General features: G+C 39.8%; 2 protein-coding genes across 5 annotated transcripts in view; one reads left to right on the top strand and one right to left on the bottom strand.

Annotated features, from left to right (window-relative positions):
• Positions 1-13919, top strand: part of PTPRZ1 (protein tyrosine phosphatase receptor type Z1) — a 133650-nt gene extending 119731 nt beyond the window's left edge. For 2 of the 4 annotated variants that reach the window (XM_042872382.1, XM_042872380.1), the window contains 12 exons: positions 1147-1281; positions 3313-3476; positions 4204-4287; positions 5843-5978; positions 6978-7124; positions 7993-8086; positions 8412-8485; positions 9505-9633; positions 9872-10018; positions 10296-10438; positions 11022-11157; positions 11866-13919. In XM_042872382.1, the coding sequence (XP_042728316.1) occupies positions 1147-1281; positions 3313-3476; positions 4204-4287; positions 5843-5978; positions 6978-7124; positions 7993-8086; positions 8412-8485; positions 9505-9633; positions 9872-10018; positions 10296-10438; positions 11022-11157; positions 11866-12006 (1530 nt within the window). In that variant the 3' untranslated portion in view covers positions 12007-13919. The remainder of the gene's footprint in view (positions 1-1146; positions 1282-3312; positions 3477-4203; positions 4288-5842; positions 5979-6977; positions 7125-7992; positions 8087-8411; positions 8486-9504; positions 9634-9871; positions 10019-10295; positions 10439-11021; positions 11158-11865) is intronic. The other 2 variants (XM_042872383.1, XM_042872384.1) reach the window with 2 other exon arrangements.
• A 2360-nt stretch (positions 13920-16279) lies between these two features.
• Positions 16280-24300, bottom strand: part of AASS (aminoadipate-semialdehyde synthase) — a 30080-nt gene continuing 22059 nt past the window's right edge. Inside the window, exons 20-24 of the mRNA XM_042872444.1 lie at positions 22319-22414; positions 20998-21113; positions 20713-20801; positions 20216-20392; positions 16280-18734 (exon numbers count right to left, since the gene is read on the bottom strand). Of these exons, the coding sequence (XP_042728378.1) occupies positions 18616-18734; positions 20216-20392; positions 20713-20801; positions 20998-21113; positions 22319-22414 (597 nt within the window). The 3' untranslated portion in view covers positions 16280-18615. The remainder of the gene's footprint in view (positions 18735-20215; positions 20393-20712; positions 20802-20997; positions 21114-22318; positions 22415-24300) is intronic.

Raw genomic sequence — 24300 nt, 5'->3', positions numbered from 1 at the left:
GAAAGGAAAGGAAAGGAAAGGAAAGGAAAGGAAAGGAAAGGAAAGGAAAGGAAAGGAAAGGAAAGGAAAGGAAAGGAAAGGAAAGGAAAGGAAAGGAAAGGAAAGGAAAGGAAAGGAAAGGAAAGGAAAGAAAAGAAAAGAAAAGAAAAGAAAAGAAAAGAAAAGAAAAGAAAAGAAAAGAAAAGAAAAGAAAAGAAAAGAAAAGAAAAGAAAAGAAAAGGAAAAAAAACAACTGTCTTCTATTGAAAAAAGCCTTATATTCTGGAGTGGCCATAGCGTGAGCTTTGGGCTGTGTTCCACTCTGTTCTTTTGACTCTGGAAAGGAGAAGGCTATAGTTCATGAGAATTTTTCATTACACTTATTGGCATCTCCCTGTTAATCTCCCATGGGATCCTCTCCAAGTGTAGGACCAAATGCATGTCTATCCAAGTCAGCTCCGATCAGAGGATGTTGCATGATGGGAGTACGCATGTGCAATGCACGTGTGAAATGAAGAGACATTGTATTACTTTTACCGCATACTGACAGAGATGCCTAAAATGCATTCAAGTTCTTCTCATGTGAGCGACTAAGCATCTAACAAAGGGTACAGGTACTGTAGATGCAGACAAAGGGCTGTGCTGAGTTACTACCACTTTATATACAACACCACACTGTAAACATGTATGTTCTAGTACTTCTAGAGAAGGAGGACCGGGCATCACAGCTCTGTATTATATATTCCTGTCACACACACATGCTCACTTTTATCTACCCATGCTATGAATCAACCAAAAGGCACATATGAAACTACTAACTTGAATGTATTCCTATTTCTATAGATTATCTGTTACTGTCTTTAGATTTTATAGTGCCTGTACTATGGCAAGCTCCGCAGTATAAGAGTACTTTTGCTCTGATAAATATGATTTAAACTTCTCTGGTTTTTGAAGTATAAATACCATCTTTGCATAGTCAGAACTCAACAACACAAAAGAAATGCACCTAATTTTTTTCTCTTTTGAGCATTATGTTTATTATATGTGTGGTATATTAGGAGTTCCTGCATGTTTTTGTGGTGGGCTGTGCTCATAAATTTCAGTGTTTGAATCTTGATCGTTTGACATTTTTCTTTCTTTCTCTACTTCTCCTTTGATTTCTAACAGAGAAAGTGTGACCAGTACTGGCCTGCTGAAGGTAGTGAAGAATATGGGAACTTCTTGGTTACTCAGAAGAGTGTCCATGTACTTGCCTATTACACTGTGAGGAATTTTACTCTTAGAAACACAAAGATCAAAAAGGTTTGTGACGTCATGAAAATGTAGGTTAGGCAAAAAGAAGTCATAAAGTTTTCTCACAGTATTTTCAAGGAAGTTGTTGGATGTTTTCTTTTGTTTAGGTAAAACTGAATCCTGTAGGTCTCAGGCAGCCAAGATACTTGTCCAGATACTTCAGAGATGAGTTCAGCTAATGGAGGAGATAGTGGTACAAAGTTTAGTTGGATGCCAGTAATGAGTGAGGTCAATACTGTGTCCAGTCGCGTTTAACACCTTCGTTAATGATCTGGATGATGGGGTAGAGTACATTCTCATTAAATTTGCAGATTTGCAGATGACATGAAACTAAAGGGAATGGCTGACTCACCAGTGGGCTGTGCAGCCATCCAGAAGGACTTTGACAGGCTGGAGAGGAGGGTTGACAAAAAGTCTCATGAAGTTCAACAAGAAGAAAGGCAGAGGCCTGCACCTGAGGAGCTGAGTTGAGGAGGCAGGCAGTGTAACATAAAAGAGGAGACCAAGTTGTACTTGAGTCAGCAATGAGCCCTTGTTGCTAAAAAAGCTAGTGATATTTTTGGCTGTATTAGGCAAAGTATCTCTAACACATCCACAGAGGTGATCCTTCCCCTCTATTCAGCACTGATGAGGTCTTACCTGTAGTGATGGTCCAATTCTCAGTGTGAACACACTGGGAAGAGTCTGTGAGGAGAGGCTGAGAGAGCTGGGACTGTTCAGCTGTCACCTGAAGAAGAGAAGGCTCAGTGGGATTTCATCAGCTTGTATAAATACCTGAAGGGAGGATGTAAAGAGGATGGAGCCAGGCTCTTTTCAGTGGTACCAAGGGACAGGACAAGAGGCAGTGGGCACAAATTGTAACACAAGCAGTTCCATCTAGATATCAGGAAGCATTTCTTTACTGTGCAGGTGACAGAGCATTGGCACAGGTTGCCCAGAGGTCATTGAGGCTCCTCCTTGGAGATCTTCAGAAGCCATCTGGATGTGGTCCTGGGCAACCTGCTCTGAATGTTCTTGTCTGAGCAGGATTTGGAGATGATGTCCAGAGGTCTCTTCCATCTTCAGCCATTCTGTGGTACTGTGAGGTACCGGCCTGTAGTTCTAATGTGGTGTATGACCATCAGAGAAGGATGTGATCTCACACTGGAGAGCCAACGTGGACATTGCCTGGTGAGCAGGAGGACAAATTTTCAGAATGAGATCAGGTAGTAGAAAATGTGGGTTGAATTAAATCATCAACCTCAGCTATCAATTTTCCTTTTTAAGAAAGTAAGTTTTACTTGTCTACAAAACAGATGAATCCAAACCTTGCCTTACTGAAATCAGAAACAGCATGCTCAGCAATGGCATCCTGGAAATATAATTTGGGCAAAAGGGAATGGCTACAAAAGGATTTGCCTGCTTTGAGGGAAGTTCTTAAAACTTATTTCATTTCAGCCACCTAAATCTTAAATGTCTAGTCCCTCAGCCTCCCTGTACAATTAATGAATAACACACAGCATCTATTGTCAATTAGTTTTCCCAGCTATTTTAGGAATCTCTCTTCAGATAAGATAATTTGCTTTGGATAAGATGACTTGGTTTGGATGAGGTAACACCATCTTTGAGTTGCCAATGAAGCAATGGGCTTAGAAAAGCATCCCAAATGAGCTTACTTTCCCCATACATCATTAACTCTGTGTGAAATGAATCATATCCTTTCTACCCACCTGGCAGAGAATATGAGTGGCAGATAACTTGGTGAATACTAATAGCAGTTGTAATTTGTTACCTTTTCAGTGTTCTCAGCCTTTCACTGTGTCTTTCTAAGGGACGGTGAGTGACAGTTCATTTTTTCCATTCAATGAACAAATTCATGAGACGGAAATGCTGGTCCTTGCTATTCCCCTTGAGCAATGGAATATTCAGAGCTAGGTAGTACTTTGGTGTGTTAACTAAATAGAAATAGTTTTCAGGAAACATCGAATACATAAGTAGAATTACAAAGACTTGTCTTTGCAATGTGGGCTGCTTCTGTATGGAATTATCTTTCTGTTGCAGGGTTCCCAGAAAGGGAGGTCTAGTGGACGTGTAGTAACTCAGTACCATTATACCCAGTGGCCTGACATGGGTGTTCCAGAGTATACGCTGCCCGTGCTCACCTTCGTGCGGAAGGCATCGCATGCCAAGCGCCATGCTGTGGGGCCGGTTGTGGTTCATTGCAGGTGTGCTTTTACCGCCGTAAGGTTCACTCCACTTTTGTTCTGCAGACAAAAAAAGAATTTTTCAGTGGTGGGTTAAGCATAATTTCACGCTCACACTTAACAAGTCCTGATGGAAGAAGATTAATTTCTTAGCTGGTACTTCTGTCTTGGTAAGGCCAACTAATCAACTCTCTGTACAATTTCTATACGCCTCCATAATGGCTGTAAACAAGATCATGCTGCTCTGCACTACGTTCTCTTTTTTTTTTTATTTTTTTGCAAAAATACTTTCCTTTTTTACTTTTTAGCACATTTCTTTACCACTGTTTTGATTGCTATGAGCATATCAGATACGTGTAAAGCAGTAATTGCTTCCTTTCTGCCAATATATATCCTTAGGATGTGTTTGGCTCATGCATTCTTTGGTGCAGGGATACTCTGTAACCCTAAGAGGAGCTCTGTACACAAAACAAGACTCACACTCTTCCTGGCTGAACTACAACTCTGCTGCTGTTAACACTGCTCTGCTCTCTAGCAGTCATTTGCAATGGAGGAACACTCTGGGGAGTGGTGTGAGGTCTGCATGTGCCGCAGCGTGCAGGCAGGTGTTCTGTCAGCACTCACTGAACTGGGCAGCCCAGGGAACAGTGCTTTAAAAGGGCTTGTAGGGCCTGGAATGACTTCACAATGCCCGTGGAGGACCGGGTTATTGTAAAATATATAAGCAGGTTCTGGTTTTCCACTGTAGTACCTCACCTTTGATGGAACATTTGGAAAGAGAACCTCCTCATGAATTCTGTCCTTCTGGAGCTGACTCTGAGGAAGCCAACAGGTAAAGTCACCTCACAAATGCTGAAAATGAAGATATTTTATTTCTGGGATGATCTAATGTGACTAAAATATCTTTTTAGCTTAGAAAATGAAAATTCTACATTTTGGTTGTTCTGTTGCTGTCTGCATCCTGTCTGTTCTCAAGGAGTTCAAAACAAGGGTTTCCCCAAAATACCAAGGCTGAGATCTGTGCCAGGCTGAGAGATCAGCAGTAAATTATAAATCAATCACACTGTGTTTTTTAGAAGTGAACAGGGGTCAGTGGTGTGGCTTCATTCAGACATCTCCATTGGGTCCCAGGTATAATTCACCTCTGTCTGTAGGCAATTCTGTACAACTTTGAGTTCACCTGTTATCAGCAACTATGGCATTCCAAAGGAGAATTGTGTTAGAAATTTAACTTCTACTTATCTTTACAGGCTGTGTGGAGCACACATGTGAGGAACTACATGAAACCTTACTTAGCTATTTTTGTGTTTTGGTACTTTTCATGTTTTCTCTTTCATAACAAATAGCGATGGTGTCTGGTAATCCTTATATTTTTTGGTGTGTCTACCAGTTTGTTGATAACCTGAGCCTTTAAATTTTATACCATGCTTATTTAGGCAGTTTTTTTTACAGCAAACAGAGCTCATGCCACCCATGCTTTGTGCTGTCTCTGAGGAATAAATAGGGTGACTGAGTTAGAACATATGGACTGGGCTTGCATCTGCCTGCAAGCTGCCATTCATGCCCAGCACATGTTGCTGCCGTGTACCAATACATGTAACAGCTCTACATCACTGAGAGGGCAATTGCAATTGCCTAATTCCTATGTGTGACAAGAAAACAAAACAAAAAGAAGACCTTTTGACTTAGTACTGCTGACCCAGATGTTTCATGAAAAAAAAAACCCACCGCAACAATACAGCCATTGTTGTGTTAAATGAGTCAGAGTTCCTAACATATGATGAACCTTTTCTTCTGCATCTGCCCTCTGTCAGGAGGGACTCAACCGCTGCTTGCCCTGTTGGCCACACCTGAAGAGTACTAATTTTTTTTTCTATGGATGTACCTTCAGTGACTCTGCCACTTTCAAGGATTTCCCTCAGATCAGTGTCTTTGAAAGGTTCTCAGGCAGCATCTGTAACAGGTGGCATAATGCAGCTTTCCCTTTAAAGTGGTGTACATTTCAACATAGAAGAGCTTGAGCACATTGACTGTGCCCAAATGCCATACTTTGTGGGTATAATTGACAAAATATCCTAAGGAGTATCAAAAGGCTGAAAACTGTAGACCTGCAGGAAACCACATTGTTCTTTTTCAATTGATGCTGTAAACGTCATTCAAGAAAATGACCCTTAGATCCACTTCCTCACAAAGAAAAAGATGAGTTGGGAAGATTTTTCTTCATTACTGGCCTTGGTGCTTCAGCAAAGTAATGTAATCATGCAATAATAAAATTTGTAGAGCCAAAGCTTCCCTACAGACTGATTTGTTGAAAAAGCTATTTATAAGAAACAATTCTTTCCATGACTGTTGTACTGCAGGCTCAAGAATGTTTTTTTGTTTTATAGCGCTGGTGTTGGAAGGACAGGCACTTACATAGTGTTAGACAGCATGCTGCAGCAAATTCAGCATGAGGGGACAGTCAACATATTTGGATTCTTAAAACACATACGTACCCAAAGGAACTATTTGGTGCAGACTGAGGTAAGACAAATATCTGTTTAATGAGACTTAGCAATTTTCACATTTCTGTGAATACAGTCTTCATTTTGGCACTGCCAGACAGACAGGCAGACAGTCGGCAGACTGGACTGTCCCCTTCACTTCCCTTATTTTTATAGTGCCATACTGTAGGCTAACTTGGTGCAATGCACTTAGAAATGACCTCTCTGTAGGCCTTGCCAGTTTATTAGGGAGGACTCAGAAGCAAGAAGACCTGCATAAATCATGCTTCCCACTGCAGCACTTTCTTGGCAGGGCATGCATTTTTGTTGTGGATTTTTAAAGGAAACACCATTTTCACATGCTCAGATCTTTACTAAATGTGACCAAACAATTGAACAGTAATAAGTTGGAAGAAAGTTGTTTCAACCAAAGATGATCTATGGCTGATTTAAACTGAATATTATATATAGAATAGTGAAAGATGAGAAGAAAACAGTAAGGGCAACAGCAGGGCTTTTCGAAGTCTATTTCAGGTTTCAGGAACAGGTGTTTAGATTCCCCAGTGCCTTTCAATAGCAAAAAAAAAAAGGTAATCAACAGCAGCATGGGCACTTCTTCCAAAGGACGAGAGAGAGAAAATAGAAGATAGCAGTAGGAACTGGGAGTGATTGCTTTATTGTAACAATGAGAGGGAGAGCCACATAACAAGCTGACTTGAAAATTTGACTTCAGGTGATGCTTGCATTTTTTACTTTATTGAGTTAAACATGAACGTATATGTGAATGTAACGTTTCGCAGGTGGTGGGGATTTGGCACTGTACTGTATATACCTTGTGTGTAGTTCAATATCACTTGTAAATGTGTACTGCCCCTGGAGAGGAACAGCTTTCACTGCGAAGGACCCCTTTTGAGAAGACTGCCCTGCAGCAGCAAGCTGTGAAGAAATGCCAACCATGTCAGACACGTCAGCTCAGCAAGAGATGTCCAGGGGAATCTAAGCATAATTGGCACTTATGCGCTTGCTTTCATTTTCGTAGGAGCAATACATCTTCATTCACGATGCACTGGTTGAAGCAATTCTCAGTAAAGAAACAGAAGTCCTTGAGACTCATATTCACGCCTATGTTAATGCACTCCTGATACCTGGACCGACAGGAAAGACCCGGCTGGAGAAGCAATTCAAGGTGAGCTGAGGCAGTCACATAAAAAGCTTGGTAATTGTGAGCCTCAGTGACTTGAAAGTAGGTGTATCAGCACAATATTCATTAGCTTGTCATATCTATAATTAACTGTAAAGCCTAAATTTGGAGCATGTTGACAAATTCACGTAGCCAGTTAGAACATAAAAGTTATTTGCATGCACTTCAGATTTTTTTTCTAAAAATTAGAGTATGAGGAGCAGGCCAGTAAGGAGATTTTGGAAAATCTAACCACATCTTTGCATGAAGATCTCTATTCTAGTAAAAATGGTGTGATCTATATGGGTCAGGCAACATATTCCCCTCAGTGTAAGGCTATGGCTTGAAAATGGGAGTACTTCAGCAGGCAGTAAATGAATATTTTGGTGTTTTGTCTGTTTGAATGCTATTAGTTGAAACAAGCAAGACAATGAGACTTCCGTATCAGTCCTATATGCTTCACAGGTTTCAAGACAAAACCAGGAAGCTCATCACCAGTATGCCTCAGTCTGCCTCACATCAGGGCCAGCACTTGCTGTGTAACAGTGCCTACTTTTTTGTGTGGTCGTTTACTGTTTGCCAGAATTATTTAATGTTGTATGCAGGCAAAACAGAAATGACAATGGAGTGGCAACAAGAAGTAGGGGGTCTGGATGTGGGAGCAATTTGAAGAGGCATTTCCATAAGCATGTTGGCACCTTTAATTCAGTGGGGAAAAAAAAAAAAAGTGAAGAGAAAAGGTTCTGGTAATTTGCTAAGTAGTTTAGCCAGATAACTAGATTCTGAAGTTAATATGTGCATCCCTCTATTTAATGCAGCTGATGGAATAATGGCTCTTGCACAGTGACCTGATTTTTTAACTTCATTGTTTCAGTTACTGAGCCAGTCTAACACACAGCAGTGTGATTATTCAACTGCACTCAAACAGTGTAACAGGGAAAAGAATCGAACTTCATCCATCATTCCTGGTAAGCTTGTTCAAATTGGTTTCTCTGGGTGGAAAAATGTTTATGAACAGTGTGTGCCAAACCTTTAACATTTCCTTAGTGAGATCTGAAGATGCCTGCATTGGTATGGAACAATGTTTTGTAAAGTACTTTTAATGAAGAAATGGTTTGTCCAAATACAACGCATACAACAATCGAATAGATGTCTGAATAACACTTCATCCTGATAGATGGAGTCTAGTTTTGTTATAATTCTGTGAGACATTTGGAATAATTACTGTAATACAAAAATACATGCAATACAGGCAATACAACAGCATGCTAATTCATAACTTTTTTTTTACAGTGGAAAGATCTAGAGTGGGTATCTCATCACTGTCTGGTGAAGGCACAGACTACATCAATGCTTCCTATATTATGGTAAGTCAGTTAACTGTGCTGCTGAAAATAGCATCCCATTCTATAGGTATTTCCAGAGTTGCCAAGTATCCACGTTGTAGAGACACAGTACTGAGTTGGAAAGCTCCTTTCTTCCATTATTCACTTTTTTCTTTGAAAGAGTTACTTCCCCAAGAGTGTATTATTATTATTGCTATTCAACTAAGTTCAACTAAGTGCATTGCGTTCTGACTGCCGGTAGAATGAGAAATCCCATTGTAGTTTTAAGAATTAGTAAATCTGAATATAGAAGAATATTTTGAGATTAACTAGAAGCGTTAACAAACAAGTTAGCTTTTATTGGCTATACTGTGGTTTACCTTCCTGCCTGCTCATCTTGCCAGAGGCTTTACGCCAGCTTTTGCAGTTGGCATAGTCCAAGGCAGCATAACTCAACAGCTTTTCATTATCACTTGGTTCTCTGGGTTTCCTTCAACTCTTTTCCCCTTCAGTAACTGAGAGGGAGGAGTAAATGCTCCCTGGATATTCAGGAAGGAGATAGGAAATGTTTCTCTGCAGAGAGTGCAAAGCAGTTAGCTTTTGTGGTAACCAGTTGGTCTAACATCCATACAGATTAAGGCACTGCTTGGGATTTTTGCGAATGTTCCAAATATTTTTTTTATTTGTTTCATGTTGCCAGCAACATTAGAAGCCTGACTAATGTAGAACAATTAGCATGTGCAACTGAGCTGATGCATTTTCATTCTGAGTTGGCTTTTCCAGTATCTACTGACTTCTTTTCTATTTTCTTATTTAAACTATTCAGTTTTATAAATCATTTCAGTGTAATTGATTTTAAATCATTTCAGTGTAATTGATTTTAATCTTTTCACATGGAAAATACTGTGATGAAAGTTTTTTTCTTCTGATATTTGTAGGAAGCCAAAGGAAGCATATCTCTAGAATTTATTTTCTAGACTTCTATTTCTATCCAGAAAAAACCTTCCTTTAAGTGTGAAGAGTTGAGTGTCAATTCTGACTCCTATGGTTTTGTATTTCAGGGTTACTATCAAAGCAATGAATTCATTATTACCCAGCATCCCTTGCTACACACTATCAAGGATTTCTGGAGAATGATATGGGACCATAATGCCCAGCTAATAGTCATGCTCCCTGATAGCCAGAATATGGTAAGATTGATGGCCGATGGCTGTGGTTTTACATATGAATTTTAGTAATTTTAACATTTTTAAATATGCAGGTTATGAGACAATATCTTGGATTTTGTAAAATCCAATTTTAAAAGTAGTAATATTATATTGAGTGCAAAATCCAAATCTGGAGATCCTTATCTCAACAAATCATAGTTGAGATGAGGAAGTATTCAATCATTTAATCATTTCCTTTCTTTTTATTCTTTTCCTTGAGGCTGAAGATGAATTTGTGTACTGGCCAAACAAAGACGAGCCTATAAACTGTGAGACTTTCAAAGTTACTATGATTGCTGAAGAACACAAGTGTCTGTCTAATGAGGAAAAGCTCATAATCCAAGACTTTATTTTAGAAGCTACACAGGTAACACTGCCATAAAATTGTAACTCTCGGGATTTGGTTTGATAAAAGGTAATACCTATATTTTGTGACATTTTCTTTTGGTAAATGAGTGCTAAAATTCCATGGCTTTGAAAAATCCATGGAGTGAGCAAACTCTGCAGGTAATCTGGTGACATTGAATAGGGCACCACCATAGTGGTGGGATTCTGTATGTGGAGTCATGAACCAGACTGGAATAGAGGCAAGAATAAGAAAACTATCTTTCACCAACTGATTTATGCTTTTTTCACTCTTGTAGGATGACTATGTACTCGAAGTGAGGCATTTTCAGTGTCCAAAATGGCCAAATCCTGATAGTCCTATTAGCAAAACCTTTGAACTGATCAGCATCATCAAAGAGGAGACGTCCAACCGTGATGGACCCATGATTGTACATGATGAGTAAGCACTGCGGCTTTCAGGTTGTTTTGTTTTTGTGTAAAGCCATTCTTTCTTCTCATTTAGAGTGAAGCCACTGAAATAAGGCACAAAGCCTACCCTACCCCTACCAGTAGTGCTGTTTTTCTGTGTCAGCTGCACCCACAAGAGAAAAACTTTGCTTTTGTCACACTCTGAATGATCTCATTTCAGTTCTATCATTATGATACTGCAGATAATTGCTGAGTGAGTTGGGCACCTGTGGAGAAAATTAGTCAGGGTTTCATTCTGTGTTATTGAGAGAAGTAAGAGTATTGAGACGAGGCACCTTACTCCCCTCCAGATGCTGAATGTTGGCTGTAAATACTGAAATGTTGTAACCAGGCCCAGAGGCCTTCAGTATTTGCTTAGAAGAGGTAAATACAGTGGGAAAATACAGCTGAATCTGTCTCCTGAAGACTTTCCAGCAGTCATAGCCCAAAGCTATGAAGTTGTGTGCCGTCCCAGTTCAGAAAACTGTCAGCATCACAAAAATTCATCACCTAACTGTGGTATTTCCTTTAGCTATGGAAACCTGATTTTGTGTTTTGTTTGTTACTTTGCAAAGGCACGGAGGGGTGACAGCAGGCACTTTCTGTGCTTTGACAACACTCATGCATCAACTGGAAAATGAGAACTCAGTGGATGTTTACCACGTAGCAAAGATGATAAATTTGATGAGGCCTGGAGTCTTTACAGACATTGTAAGTAATAACCAAAATACGTGCAAAGTTCTTGTAGGGTGTGTGGTACTGTTAGCGTGCTTAGATCCTAGGGCAACATTATTGCACCATTGGTGTGTTTGTTTCTGCATAGGTTAATCAAAAATGTCTTCCAGAGGTGCGTAGTGGACCTGATGCTTATTCTGAAACAGGGTATTTCCTGTTAAATATTATGTGGTTATCAAGTGGACTTATTCAAAATATATAGAGCTGCCACCATCATATTTAAATCTGCACTGTATCATGTAAATAATGGGTTCACTCCAACAAGGAATACGTTCCTACTCCAGGCAGACCCTGAGGTAGTTAACCTGGTTTCACAATCAAGGATTAAAAGAAAGCCAACGGCTCAGTAGTAGCCATAACCCTGCCTCCATTCAATCTGTGGGAACTTTGCAACAGACTTTACAAGGATCATATTTAGCACAGAATTTTACCTTAAAAATGCATTGTTGTTGTTTTTTTTTTCCCCCACCTGTACTGCTTTCCTTAATGTGGTCCACACTGTGTGCAGGAGGAGCCACTAGTCTGAAAATGAATAAAGCAGCAAAGCAGTACATCAAAAGGTGGAGGACACTACGTTAACAGGCTGACACATCCGCTGTTAATTACTGTCAAATAATAGCATTACAAGTATTATAGTCTATTATTTACAAAAACACACTGAATGTACCCTCTTTTCTTCCCCAGGAACAGTACCAGTTTCTGTACAAAGCGATTCTCAGCCTTGTCAGCACAAGGCAAGAGGAAAACCCTTCAGCATCTATGGACAGTAATGGCTCAGCTTTGCCAGATGGAAATGCAGCTGAAAGTTTAGAATCTTTAGTTTAAGTCACAAAGCAAATTGAACACACAAACACTTGCACCACATCAGTCACATCTGGAGTTTACCATTATTCTTTTCAGTTTTATACTCAGTGGGGGGAAATCTGTCCAGTTCCTCTCTACATAATCAATCCCCAACTCTTGTTCCACCAAAGTCATTTCTGTGACATATGACTTTACCGAGGAACTTTTATCATTAACAATGTGTGCCTTTTCTTGAACGATTTCTTGTAATACATTGTTCTGTCTGGACTAACTTGATTGACTTTTACAGTGTTTCTAAGAATTGAATTGTGGTACGTTTTTTCAGTATTAGTTTTTGATTTATCTGGCTTTACTTTTAACTTAAAATTATCATATTTATAGGTATTAGGGGTTTCTCAATTACAAACAAATGTCATGGTTTTAGTATTTGATTTATTTGCTGTATTTATAACAATCTACATTTGCTAGAAATATAACTTTTAATATAGTAGAATGTAAATAAAATACTGTTCTCCATAACATGCCCCATTTTAAGACTTCAATTAGACATTTAGCATAGTAATCTGATACTTACTGTAAATACTGCTACTTCTATAGTGATTCCATGGACCAAATTTATATTTATAATTGTAGATTTTTATATTTTACTACAGAGTCAGTTTTCTAGTTCTGTGTAATTGCCTTGTTAAAATGATGTAGTCCAGTATGTTTTTATTTTAACAAAGTCTTCTGATATATAATTGTGCACATTAAGCAATTAACCTTCATATAGCTGCATGTGATTTTAACCTTTTGTGAGGAATAGAAATCATTTGTTTTGAAATGAGAAGTTTTTATGAGAATAACACCAGTACTTGGCATTGTTAAATTGTTTTTACCTATGGCATTGCAAAAATAAATATAAATATTCCAACCTGTGCCTCACAGTCTACCACACACACTAAACAGTCTGCACTGCGGCATGGGAGAGTTGTGCCTTACAACGTATCCCTTAACCAGGTTAAACCCCCTTGAGAAATAGGATTTATTGTTTTTTCCCTCTTTTTTGGCATTACGTTTGTTTTATTTTGCAGGTGGTAAGAGCTACAAAGGTACAGCACCCCCTCACTGTCCTGAAAAACACACATTGCTCGAGCACTGCGGGATCCCACATACGCTTCCCCTCACAGCATTCAGGCAGGAAGTTGATAGCAGAGAGGTGCATCACACTGCACTTCGAGTGAAGCAATATGTTCACTTCCCAGGTGGCCTGAGGGCTGCCTTCTACTTCCCTTGAAGTACTCGCGTTGTGTGGAACCCTGAATTTTCGCATCTAGGTTAAGGAGGACAGCTGTGCTATAAAATTCCCCTCTTTCATCCCAAAAACAGAGCATGCACTCAGACACTCCTTTCTTAACCTCCTGGGGTGCATGTAGGAAAGAGGTTAATTGTGATCTTATGGTCATTTCCAAATCATATTCCATAATCTTCTTACCTTCTACTTCTGCTCTTCACCATATTAGCACACAGCATAAGAAACTGCAGTGTGCATCTGCTAGTTCTCCAGCCTCCTGTAAGAAAACCAGCCTGGAGCCTCATGCAATTTTGTGCTTTTTATTTTGGTATCCTCTATTCATGTATTTACAATTGCCTATAGCTGCACATACAAGGGAGTTTTTTGGCCACTAAATTGTATTACAGTTTTCAAGCCTATAAGGACCAAGAGCCATAAAAGGAATCCTCCTTCCTCAAATCCCATCTTGATATAACTGTTCCTTTCAACCTAAACTGTTTTGCAGACATTTTAAAATGATAATCCAAGGAATCAGCTGTTGTTCAAGGTTTCTTCCAGGGATGTTTGTAATCGCACTCATCATCTTAGCATGCTGACAAGTTATTTAAAACATAAGTGCTTAGGATAATCTCTTTACTCACACGTATTGGTTCTAGAAAAAAAAAAAAAAAAAAGAATCATAAAAAAATCTTCTGTAATCTTCAATGTGATGGATTACAGATTTTAATAAAAGCGTGTCAGTTCTCATCTCAGACAAAGGCCATATTCTAATTAATTTTTTTCTTGTAATCCAAGATACAGACTCCAAAGACATACAGCCTGCCTTTACAAACTGGGTCAAGTGTGGAAAAGATGTTATGAATCCCATGCAAGAAGTAGGATATTAATAAACAATGTCCTTTCAAGAATTTTTTAACAAAGTAAGTTACAACAGCCATGCATGACAAGGGAAACCTGATTGGAACATCCTCCTAAGAAACTGCAGATAAGTAGAAGATAAAAAGAAAGAAAACTGATGTATTATTATCAACAACTTTTTCTGACTGTGGTGGTGTGATTGAATATGGAAAAGCTTTATGAAAGTCAACAGCAAATAATGAGTGCAAGTCGTATGAACTGTGGTTATCAGAGCAGCAGCACATTGTTTAAAAACATAAGTAAGGACTTTGAAAATCAGTTGACTAAACCAGATCTTGGTGCTTTACAACAGTGTTTTGTCTTGTCATTGTGACTCTTCAATAATGAAATGTTTCAGATGGCTTGAAATTTTCTGTGGTAAACACTCACATTACCCTTGCTAAACTCTTTTCCCAATCCTTCTGAAGCATTAGCAAAGCAGGGATGGGGAGAAGTTGTGCTGCTGTGTTGGGGTTAAACAGAAACAGAGACCCAAAAGCTACAGAAAGTTTGGGAAGTCCTAGTGCCCTGGTAGACAGGCCAACACCACAGGACTGCTGGGTCACCTCCCAAACTCAGTAGCCCATCCTGCCTGAAATCCATCAAGGCAAAAGCCAGCGAGTTGCAGAGGCCAGCACCAGTGGCTATGATCTGTGCAGAACCCTCAGGCTGCAGTGAGACTTCCCTGGAGGCGTTCTTCCAGATATTTTCTAGCAGTGCTGCTCCAAACGTGATTGCAACCCAGCCCAGCACATCTCCCTCCTGCTTGCCTTGGCCTGAGCACCTCTATTTCCATTTCTACTTGGCTGCTATCACCCAAACACTCAGCCCACCAGAGACTGGAGAAGAAAACCCCCCACTGTCTTGGGTAGCAAAAGCATCTGCCACCCTTGGGCTTCTCAAGGAAATGGAGGAACAGGAAGGCCAACTGATGTGCAGGTTAGAAAATTATAGTCAGCACTGAAGAACGATATATGGGAAAACAAATGGAAAAATAGAGCAGATAGCAATATGAAAACGTTAAAGGCTTAGTTTTATCACTTCCACAGAGCAAGACTAATGTCTGATCGTATAATTCTGTTTCAGAGGTTTATGCTTTCATGGATTATGTACTTTCAAATGGACAAGAGAGAAGAGAATGTACTCTCCCAGAACATTTGGCCACATCTCCTCTGTTCCCTGTTTTCAATTTTTTTTATCTCAAGAGATTTTTAAAAAATAAGAAAAAAGAAAAAAGAAACAACAAAAAAAAAGCCCTTCTGATGTACTCAGTTCATTCCCTTTGTTTCAGGAAAGCCAGATCCTGTGACCCTGGAACTAGTCACAGAATACCTGAGGTCCTTCCTTTTGCTTTCATAAATTCTGCTCAACAGGCAAAGCTAAATCTCTGTTTTCCCATTTTTCTCTCCCTCATTAGCTTTTCAGTCCCTTTGCAACCACATAAATTGATTTTTTTTTTTTTTCTACTCTTAAACAGCTATTGCTGTTTTCTGATTGCATGCCATTTGCCTGGTAGATGTATGCTTGTGTTCCAGTAGTTTCTGTCTATAGGAACATCTGGGGCAGGGAGTCAAATGCCAAGGCAAAGAAGGAGGATGTGAAAGTGAAGTCTGTCTCATGCACCTCCACCTCAGAAAGTGGGATCTTACCTGTCATAGAGAGCTGGCATGAAAACAAATTCCAAAATGAAAAACTGAGAGATAAGTGAAACTTTGGAGCCTGATATTAACGAATGGCTTAAGAGCCTTTACACCAAGACAGTGATAATACAAACCAAACTTTGGATTCTACTGCTTCTTAGGAAAGCAAAGCCCTCAAAGCCCTGAGACAGGCAGTGAGAAACAAAGCTTTTGTTTTTTGCTGGGCACAGGACCATCTTATACACCTAGCTTCCCATTTAAGTATTTGTCACAAGGAGAGCTACAAAAATTTTGTGTATTTCAAGACTATAGCAAAAGATGCCCAAATACAGTAATACAAGTAGTGTTACATAGGGATTTCTCTTGGAATACCCTTTCATACTTCTTGCTAAGTTTACCTCTGTAGACACAAAAATCTATGTGAAAAACAAATCCCATTCACGTACAGCTCATCAGACTGCAAAGATGACACGACAAAGAAACATGGGCTTTCAGATTTATTTCTCAACCAATTTTGCGCATACCATACAATTATCTTCCAATAACATGCAAAGAGAGCTGAAATCAACCTTCCTACAAAAGCTGATACATTTAAGTCTACACTAAAAAAATAAAAAGCATCACTGCATGGGGAAACAAATATATTCTGATAGAAAATTTTTCAAAAATAGTGTTTCTTGAAGATAACACACTGTCATTCCAGGATTATTTAAGAGTTCAAAAAAAAGTTCCAATTTTCTCTGCATACTGCATTTTCCAGGCAGAGAAGCAAGGTGTATATATACATACAGCCTTAACTCCATGGTTTTGTATTTGTGGGGTAAAGGAGGGCAACAAATTCTTAAGTTGAGATTCTGGTGTCACACTGTATTGTACTGGAAGAAACCAGCGGACAGAAGTTAAAAATTAAACCTTAGTTGTAGGCCTTTAATTGACCTGTAGGACAGAGGAGGCAGCAGAGAACAGAACATTAACTCCAGACTCCATGCTTACCATGGATGCACATGCAAGCCAAGTAACAGATAACCTGTAACAGCAGTGGGAGGGGAAGCAGAAAAATGGAGCCAGGGTCTCATCCAATATTTAGAACATGCATAGCAATGTAACAGAATACAAATTTGACAGCATGAAGGCATTCACTGATTCAGTACAAAAAGCCTTCATCTTTGACCTTCATTCCTCCTTCCCCCTTTGGCTCCTTTCAGCCTCCTCTTTGTTGCCATTGCTACTTCATTACATACACTAAAAACAAATCCATATCTTGAATGGCAAGACTTGGAGATCAAAACTTCAGCTATACTTACGGTAGCTTTTCCTATCAGAAAGAGCAGCCTCTGGACTTCCAACCCTACAGGACTGTGTTAGTAGTACTATGTTGCTCAGCAGATAAAAGGCTGTGCGTTTATCAGCAAAGTGCATTTGTAAGAAAAACTGAAAGGAGACAGATTCCAAAATTAGCGTTCAACTTTAGAGAAGGAGAGTTCCAGATAGCTGCACAAGTACCACTGCGACTGGTAGATCTGGCTTCACTCTGAGTTCGTGAAAAGTCTAACCCACGCCTGCATTGCAAGGTGGTGCAGAAATCCCTGAGCTAAATCTACAGAAGCAGTCCTGAACTAGAAGTAAACGGCTTCTGTTTTGCCAGAGAGAAGTTGAACTTAGGCTAAAGCTCAGAGCTGTCACAGCTGCACTGCTGCTAGAGCTGAACCAGCATGGCTGAGCAGCACAACAGTCAGCACCACATGAGCTGGTGTACTGCCAACCCCCATTTCTCTGAAGTGGCAGTGAACTGAGTAGTATGGACAGGCCCCCAAAGCAACAATTCAAAAGCATGATAGAGAAAGGACAAAAGTTAACTCAAATAGTAGTGATTTAAACCTCTAACCCTGCTGCATTTCAAAGCTGCTTGTACTAGACAGTCAATTCCCTTTGTAACAGTAATTAACTTGGACAAGGCACACAGTGTAAGTCAAAAGAGTAAACATGTCATTTAGAGCAACCAATGAGCACTTGAACTGTAGTATGTTTACGAATACCCTTCCAAGCTGCAGAGCTAAGCGCTCACATGCTCTCCAAATAACAGAAAGCAGCATGCAATAGCTATTTCAACATTCTGCAGCCAAGAAAGGGCATGAGAGGGAAGGCAGTTTTAAACACACTACCTCCATCTATGAATTCAAGTGTACATTCATAAGAGAAAGATTTAAATAATAAGACCTAGGTTTCAAATGTTAACAGCTGAACACCTTCAATATTGAATAGGCTTTTAGTTGCAGGTAACACAGAATTATCAAAACTATTTCATGTTGTTATTGTGAAAACGTTCCCATTTTCTGTTAAAGAGAACAGGATAAGAGTTATATTTTAAGTATAACTTCTGTCTCTGCTAAATGGTTTATGGTACATGAAAAATAAAATCAAACAAGAAATGAAATTAATTTCCATTCATTCAGACTTTTCCTTCACAAAAGTCAGTAGTGGATTTTCCTTTCAGCTGCATTTTGTCTTAGTAATAACCCCATCCTATACACTTAGGAGATGAACTCAATTTAAAAATAGGAGTTATTTAGAAAACATTTAAGTAAATATCTGATAGGTGCTGAAACATGGGTGTAAAAGTACTGGAAGGAAAATAACGTAACTCATGCATCCGAGTATCTACAGTTTCTACAACAAAGTCAGGTGATTGATTCTACAGAAGGCACCATTTAGGTGTGAAATACCAGATCCTGTCTTTAACTGGTCCCAATTGAGAATCTTCGAGCTGTATGTGTGGGAAAACAAACAGTGCCAAAACCAGATTCAATTCATTGCTTCCAGTTACTGTCTGATAACATTATGAGTATTGTATGTAATGCCTTCTGCCTTAACACGCTCCAGTATTGGTCCATAAATCTTCTTCGTCAGTGGTATAACCATGCCTTTGGTATTTATTTCACCTGAAATTAAGGAGAAAGAATGAAAAAATCGCATTAAGTGTTGAAGTTATTGCATGTCCAGGTGCCAGCAGGGAGGTGGGGGCTGCCCTGTGCCAGACGCAGGCCATTTTGGCCACAGGGCATAGATGGGCCCAGCAGCCAAAGTGATGGTGCCTCTGCAAAAGTAAATTTAAGAAAGGTTTCAAGTGTTGCATAGCAACAGAGAGTGAGGAACAAAGTATGAGAAACAAACTCTGAACACAATAGAGGGAAAAGGAAGAGAATGACCATGACAAAGAAGAGAAGGTGCTCAGAGAGTCCCGTACGGCCTGCAGGAAACCCACAGTGTAGCAAGGGGAAACTCTGAAGAGAAAGAAGCAACGGGGACACGCAACCCCCAGTTCCCCATTCCCCTGCAGTGCTAAGGGCCAGGGGAAGAAGTTGAGGTATGGAGACATGAGAGGAAACGTGTTGAAGAAAGGGGAAAGGCCTCATTTTACTTTGCATCTCACTAGCCAAAGCTAGTTTTCATCAGTAACAAATTAATTTTCTCCAAATCCAGCATGTTTTATTTGTGATGGTAACTAGTAAACAATCTGTGTTTATCTCTACTTGTGAACTTTTCTCACTGTATTTTCTCCTCCTGCCCTTTTGAGATGCAAGTCTGTCGGCTAGCCAAGTTCAGCATACAAACGCAAATATTAATTTGCAATTATATAGACATTCTTTTTCAGGGAGTGGTATTATGTATGTTTTCCCATAGCAATGTGATACACACAGCTTCAATTTGATTCACAGAGCTATAATAAAAAGGTAGGTAAAAAGCATCTGAACTTAAAAAAAAAAAAAAAAAAAGTTTTGATCATTTCAGCCAGCCAGGAAAGGAATGGAGATGTAGATGTTAGAAGTTAGAAAGGAATGGAGATGTAGATGTAGGAAGCAAAGGAGAAGAAAAAACAAACAAACAAACAAAAAAAACCACACACAAAACAAGAAGAAAAAAAGAACAAAAAAACCACCCCCAACACTGTTTCATGCTTACATGATGATAACTGACAGATATAACTGATGATAATCAAACAGGTGTCTGTTTATATACACACAGAATATGTCCAGTACGATGCCCTAACCCCAAATCTCATCTGTCTGGAAAATAACAGTGGAACTCACTGTTTGTTCAGCACAAGTATATCTTAACCTGTTTCACTGTGACATAGTTTCCAAAGATCAACAATTGTAATTTATAATACCAAAGGTCCCTCTATACCACTGAAACACTTAAGATTAAATGAACAAAATCTCTACAAATTCAGAAGTAAATTAACAACTGTCATTAAATGATCCAAGCACGCAGATTAAATATTCCTGTAAGGAGACAAAAAATAGTTTGATCAATTAAAAATAACAATAATACAGATATATACTTCAGTAACACCACATTTTCTACAGGCAGGTAATACAGAGGTTGAAGTACAATTACCAAAGGCTGACCTGTCACTTACCATCTAGAACCATCTTAGCAGCAATAGCCGTTGGGTATCCTACAGTTTTGGCCATGGCAGAATATCCATTGTTATCACCATAGACAACCAGATCAATAAATTTGTCTTCCAAATGGCCAGAAGGATGCCTGAGACCTATTTCATTCCTCATAACAATCATATCTCTCTCCCCAGTGCCTAACAGAAAAGCACATGAAGTATTCATTAATTACTTGCATTCCAGTCTAACAAGATGAGGCTCCTGACAAGCAAGGCATTATGTATACACACCACTTACTTTGGGGAAGTAATTTACACTTCAGATAGGGACTATAAAACATAGACGATACAAATGAGATGAAAAATGTAACAGAGAAGGAAAACAATAGTGGATGGAGCAGGGAACATTATGAGACATTAGAAAACTTTAACATAAACAAACTAATGAAATTAAGGCTGTAAGAGATATTGACTTGTCCCAGTGACAACCACAAAAGACAGCAGGACTTCTCACATACCAAATGGCAGCTTTGTCTCCATGTGCTTTGCAAGAGCCCCCACAATGGAATCTGCTGCTGGAACTGGCTCATCTCCCAGTAATCCTAGCCTGGCAGAAGAAAGATAAACTAAAGATACAACTGCACATCAACAACTTAGTGTCAGTTTTGTGATTTCCAGGTTACTCAACGTTTATCAGTTTAATTGCCTCAATATGGACCAGAACTGGTAAAATTGCCAACTTTTTTTTTTCTTAAAGAAAAAAAAAAAAGAAAAAAGAAATTAAAATTACTGAAACATCTTACCATTCCACAGCCTCCAGCTGACTTTTGTCTCTATCCAGCTTGTTAAATACAGCTTCTTTAAGCACAGAGTACTCAGCAGGAGACTGAATTTCAACCAGTTTGCACATGAGCTCTTTCTGTATTAAAAGAAAATTAAAAAGCTCCTGAAGGTCTGACATCTGTTCCCACTGCTTTTCAGTCAAGGTTTCAAGAACTTAAGCTCAGTTAACTTCCACTACTTCTGAGAAGACAGGCTGCACAAACAGGAGAAGTAAGAAGAAAGACAGTTTGAGATTTTTAATCACAGCAAATGAGAATATGTATTGTTTTTTCCCCAAAAACTTTCTGCACCCACCGTTCAGCTGCCTCACACTACTTATCCCTTGTATTGGCTTACCCCTCCTCCAGCACTGAATAAACTTAGAAATATGCATAAACGAGGAATGGTTGGAGGGTGTTCAAATGAAAGGAAAGCAGCCTTGAGACAGCCAGTATGTCAGGAGCTTAAGGATTTCTCTCAGCTGGACTAGAAATGGAGACTGTCCCTTTACAAAAGGAAGGGCACAGACAAGTGAGATGAACAAGCCTATCACAATCATGGGAGCATTACCAAAAAGCTTTCTGATTTTTTTTTCCATATCTGAAGAACATTTTGTGTTATCAAGATGCTAGTTATTGCTTGCTTCATTCACAGCAAGATGGATAGTACAAGGAGCTCCAAACAAGCAAGAATTGTACAGCCTGTTGACAAGCTCATGTTATCTACAAGCAAACTACAAATATAAGGCAAGTAAAGAAAGAAGTACTAAGATGTAATAATACTGCTGAGACAAGGTTTGCAGTGAGACTAAGGAGCTGCTATTTAAATTTACAGATTCCATGATACTGTATCCTTATTCACTGAGGCTAGACAGGCTGGAAGCTATAGCAATTTCTGCACATAAAACTTGTGTATGTTAATCCTAAAAATGAAAAGTGGACAAAAACCATCTCAAGAAATAAAAACCACTCCTAACCCATTTTAAGATAATGATTGACAGAACAGACACACTGCTGAAATGGCAGCATCAAAGCTCTCTGGAGCCTGGGAAGATGAGCAGCGCTCTATGGTAGTCAGAGACAACCGTGAGTCAGCCTCTTCACCTTTTTCATTCTTTGGTTTAGAGAATATTGAAGGAGTTATTTACTGAAAATAAAAACATCTTCAGAAAAATCCCGTGCTCTCCTCGACCATAATGCAGCATAAGCGTACAAGATTACCATTGTAAAGGACACTCAAGCCTAGAAATAAAGAAATGGTCAGTCAAACAGAGAAAAGAAAATAACAATCAGAGAAACTCACCCAAGTTAGAAGTGGCATGGTTGAGTTTAGTAAAGGAGAAGGATCTGGGTTAATTAACCCTAATTTTACAAAGCCTCCCATAGTTTTAGAGTATCCCTGCAATAAAAGAATAATATGTTAAAAACAATAATCACTTAAACCTGAGGTATTTCTTAGCTTTAAAGTAGTGGTGGACACAATCATGACCGTGCTGTTATTGCCACAGGAAAACAGTTATAACAACACGATTCCAAAGGGGTTACAGTGATAGATGAATACGTGGGTCTCCACCTCTCATTCTATTTTTTCTACACCCTCTTTAATGATTTATTATTATTCTGCTATCAGTATTTTTGTGGTAAGTAGAACTGGTTCAGGAGATTGAAGGGCCAAGCTGGTCAGCAACAGACCAAATTGCAGTGCACATTAGACAGGGCAGATCAGCCACGTGGGCCCTAAACAAACTACAGAACAGACAGCTGAAATCTGAATTTGGCTCACCTCAGTTTTACACTTGTATAATTATAATGATATCAAATAAACTAGTTCTTAAGGTAAGAACCCTCTCTATCTTTTCTTCAGGGACATTAGAGAGACAACCAAGACAGGACTGCAATGACATCTACAAGGAACTGCAAAGGACAATATGTTGAACAATAAAATAAGTCAACCATTTCCCGCTCATCTTTGTTTGTTTCTCATTAATGGTAACAAGGACAACTCCCACACAGCTACTGCATACCTAGAAACACTTATATGCAGGTGTCTAAAACCATGATCAAAAACCAGACTTATGGATATAAAGCACCCCTAGAGAGACTAATTATAATGAAGAGCTCCCTCCAACAAACAGCACAAGGTTATTAGCTCAGATGACCTTGCAGTTAGATCCTTCTGTGACACCTCTTTATAAACTGACTCCATTAGCCACCTGAACTCAGCCTGTGAATGGCACTGAGGAGATGACAGCCCCTGCACTGAATGGATCACTTCTGCTGCGCTGCATGACTGAGCAGCGTACGAGAAGGGCCAGGACATGGCCAGGTACACACTGGCATGGAAATACCATGGGGCTCCTCCACAAGCCCTGAAGCCATGGGTCTCCTTTGGTGATTAGGAAAGCAACATTAACCACAGAAACATCATTATCAGCTATGCTGCAAGAAAACCTCTTTATGCCACCCTGACATGGTTTTGTTGTTGTTGTTATTTCCCCTCTTGTTCTAACTCTTATACAAAAGAAGAGAGTGCCTCCTTAGACTTAATGAATACAAGTCTATGGGGCCGGATGGCGTGCATCCCAGGGTCCTGAAGGAGCTGGCTGAGGTGGTTGCCGAGCCGCTCTCCATCGTATTTGAGAAGTCGTGGCTGTCAGGTGAGGTCCCGGATGACTGGAGGAAGGGTCACGTCACTCCCATATACAAGAAGGGGAGCAGGGAGGACCCGGGGAACTACAGGCCGGTGAGTCTCACCTCCGTGCCTGGGAAGATCATGGAACAGATCCTCCTGGACAGCATGCTCGATCACATAAAGAATGAGCATGTGATCCGAGACAGCCAGCATGGCTTCACCAAAGGAAGGTCATGCCTAACTAATCTTGTGGCCTTCTATGATGGAGTGACGGCATTGGTGGACAAAGGGAAGGCGACCGATGTCATTTACCTGGACCTGAGCAAGGCCTTTGACATGGTCCCCCACCACATCCTTATCTCCAAATTGGAGGGAAGTGGATTTGATGGGTGGACGACCCGATGGATAAGCAATTGGTTGAAAGGCCGCAGACAGAGGGTGGTGGTCAATGGCTCTATGTCCAGGTGGAGGCCGGTAACAAGTGGTGTCCCCCAAGGGTCTGTCTTGGGACCGGTGCTCTTTAACATCTTTATTAATGACATCGATGAGGGAATTGAGTGCACCCTCAGCAAGTTTGCTGAGGACACCAAGCTGAGTGCTGCGGTTGATACGGTGGAAGGAAGGGATGCCATTCAGAGGGACCTCGACAGGCT

Source organism: Lagopus leucura, unplaced genomic scaffold, assembly GCF_019238085.1.
Source record: "Lagopus leucura isolate 7727_CA_CO unplaced genomic scaffold, USGS_WTPT01 Super-Scaffold_100008, whole genome shotgun sequence".
In the NCBI taxonomy this organism is placed as follows: domain Eukaryota; kingdom Metazoa; phylum Chordata; class Aves; order Galliformes; family Phasianidae; genus Lagopus; species Lagopus leucura.
The sequence above is the reverse complement of the archived record's forward strand: the minus strand, read 5'-3'. Positions and strand labels throughout refer to the sequence as shown.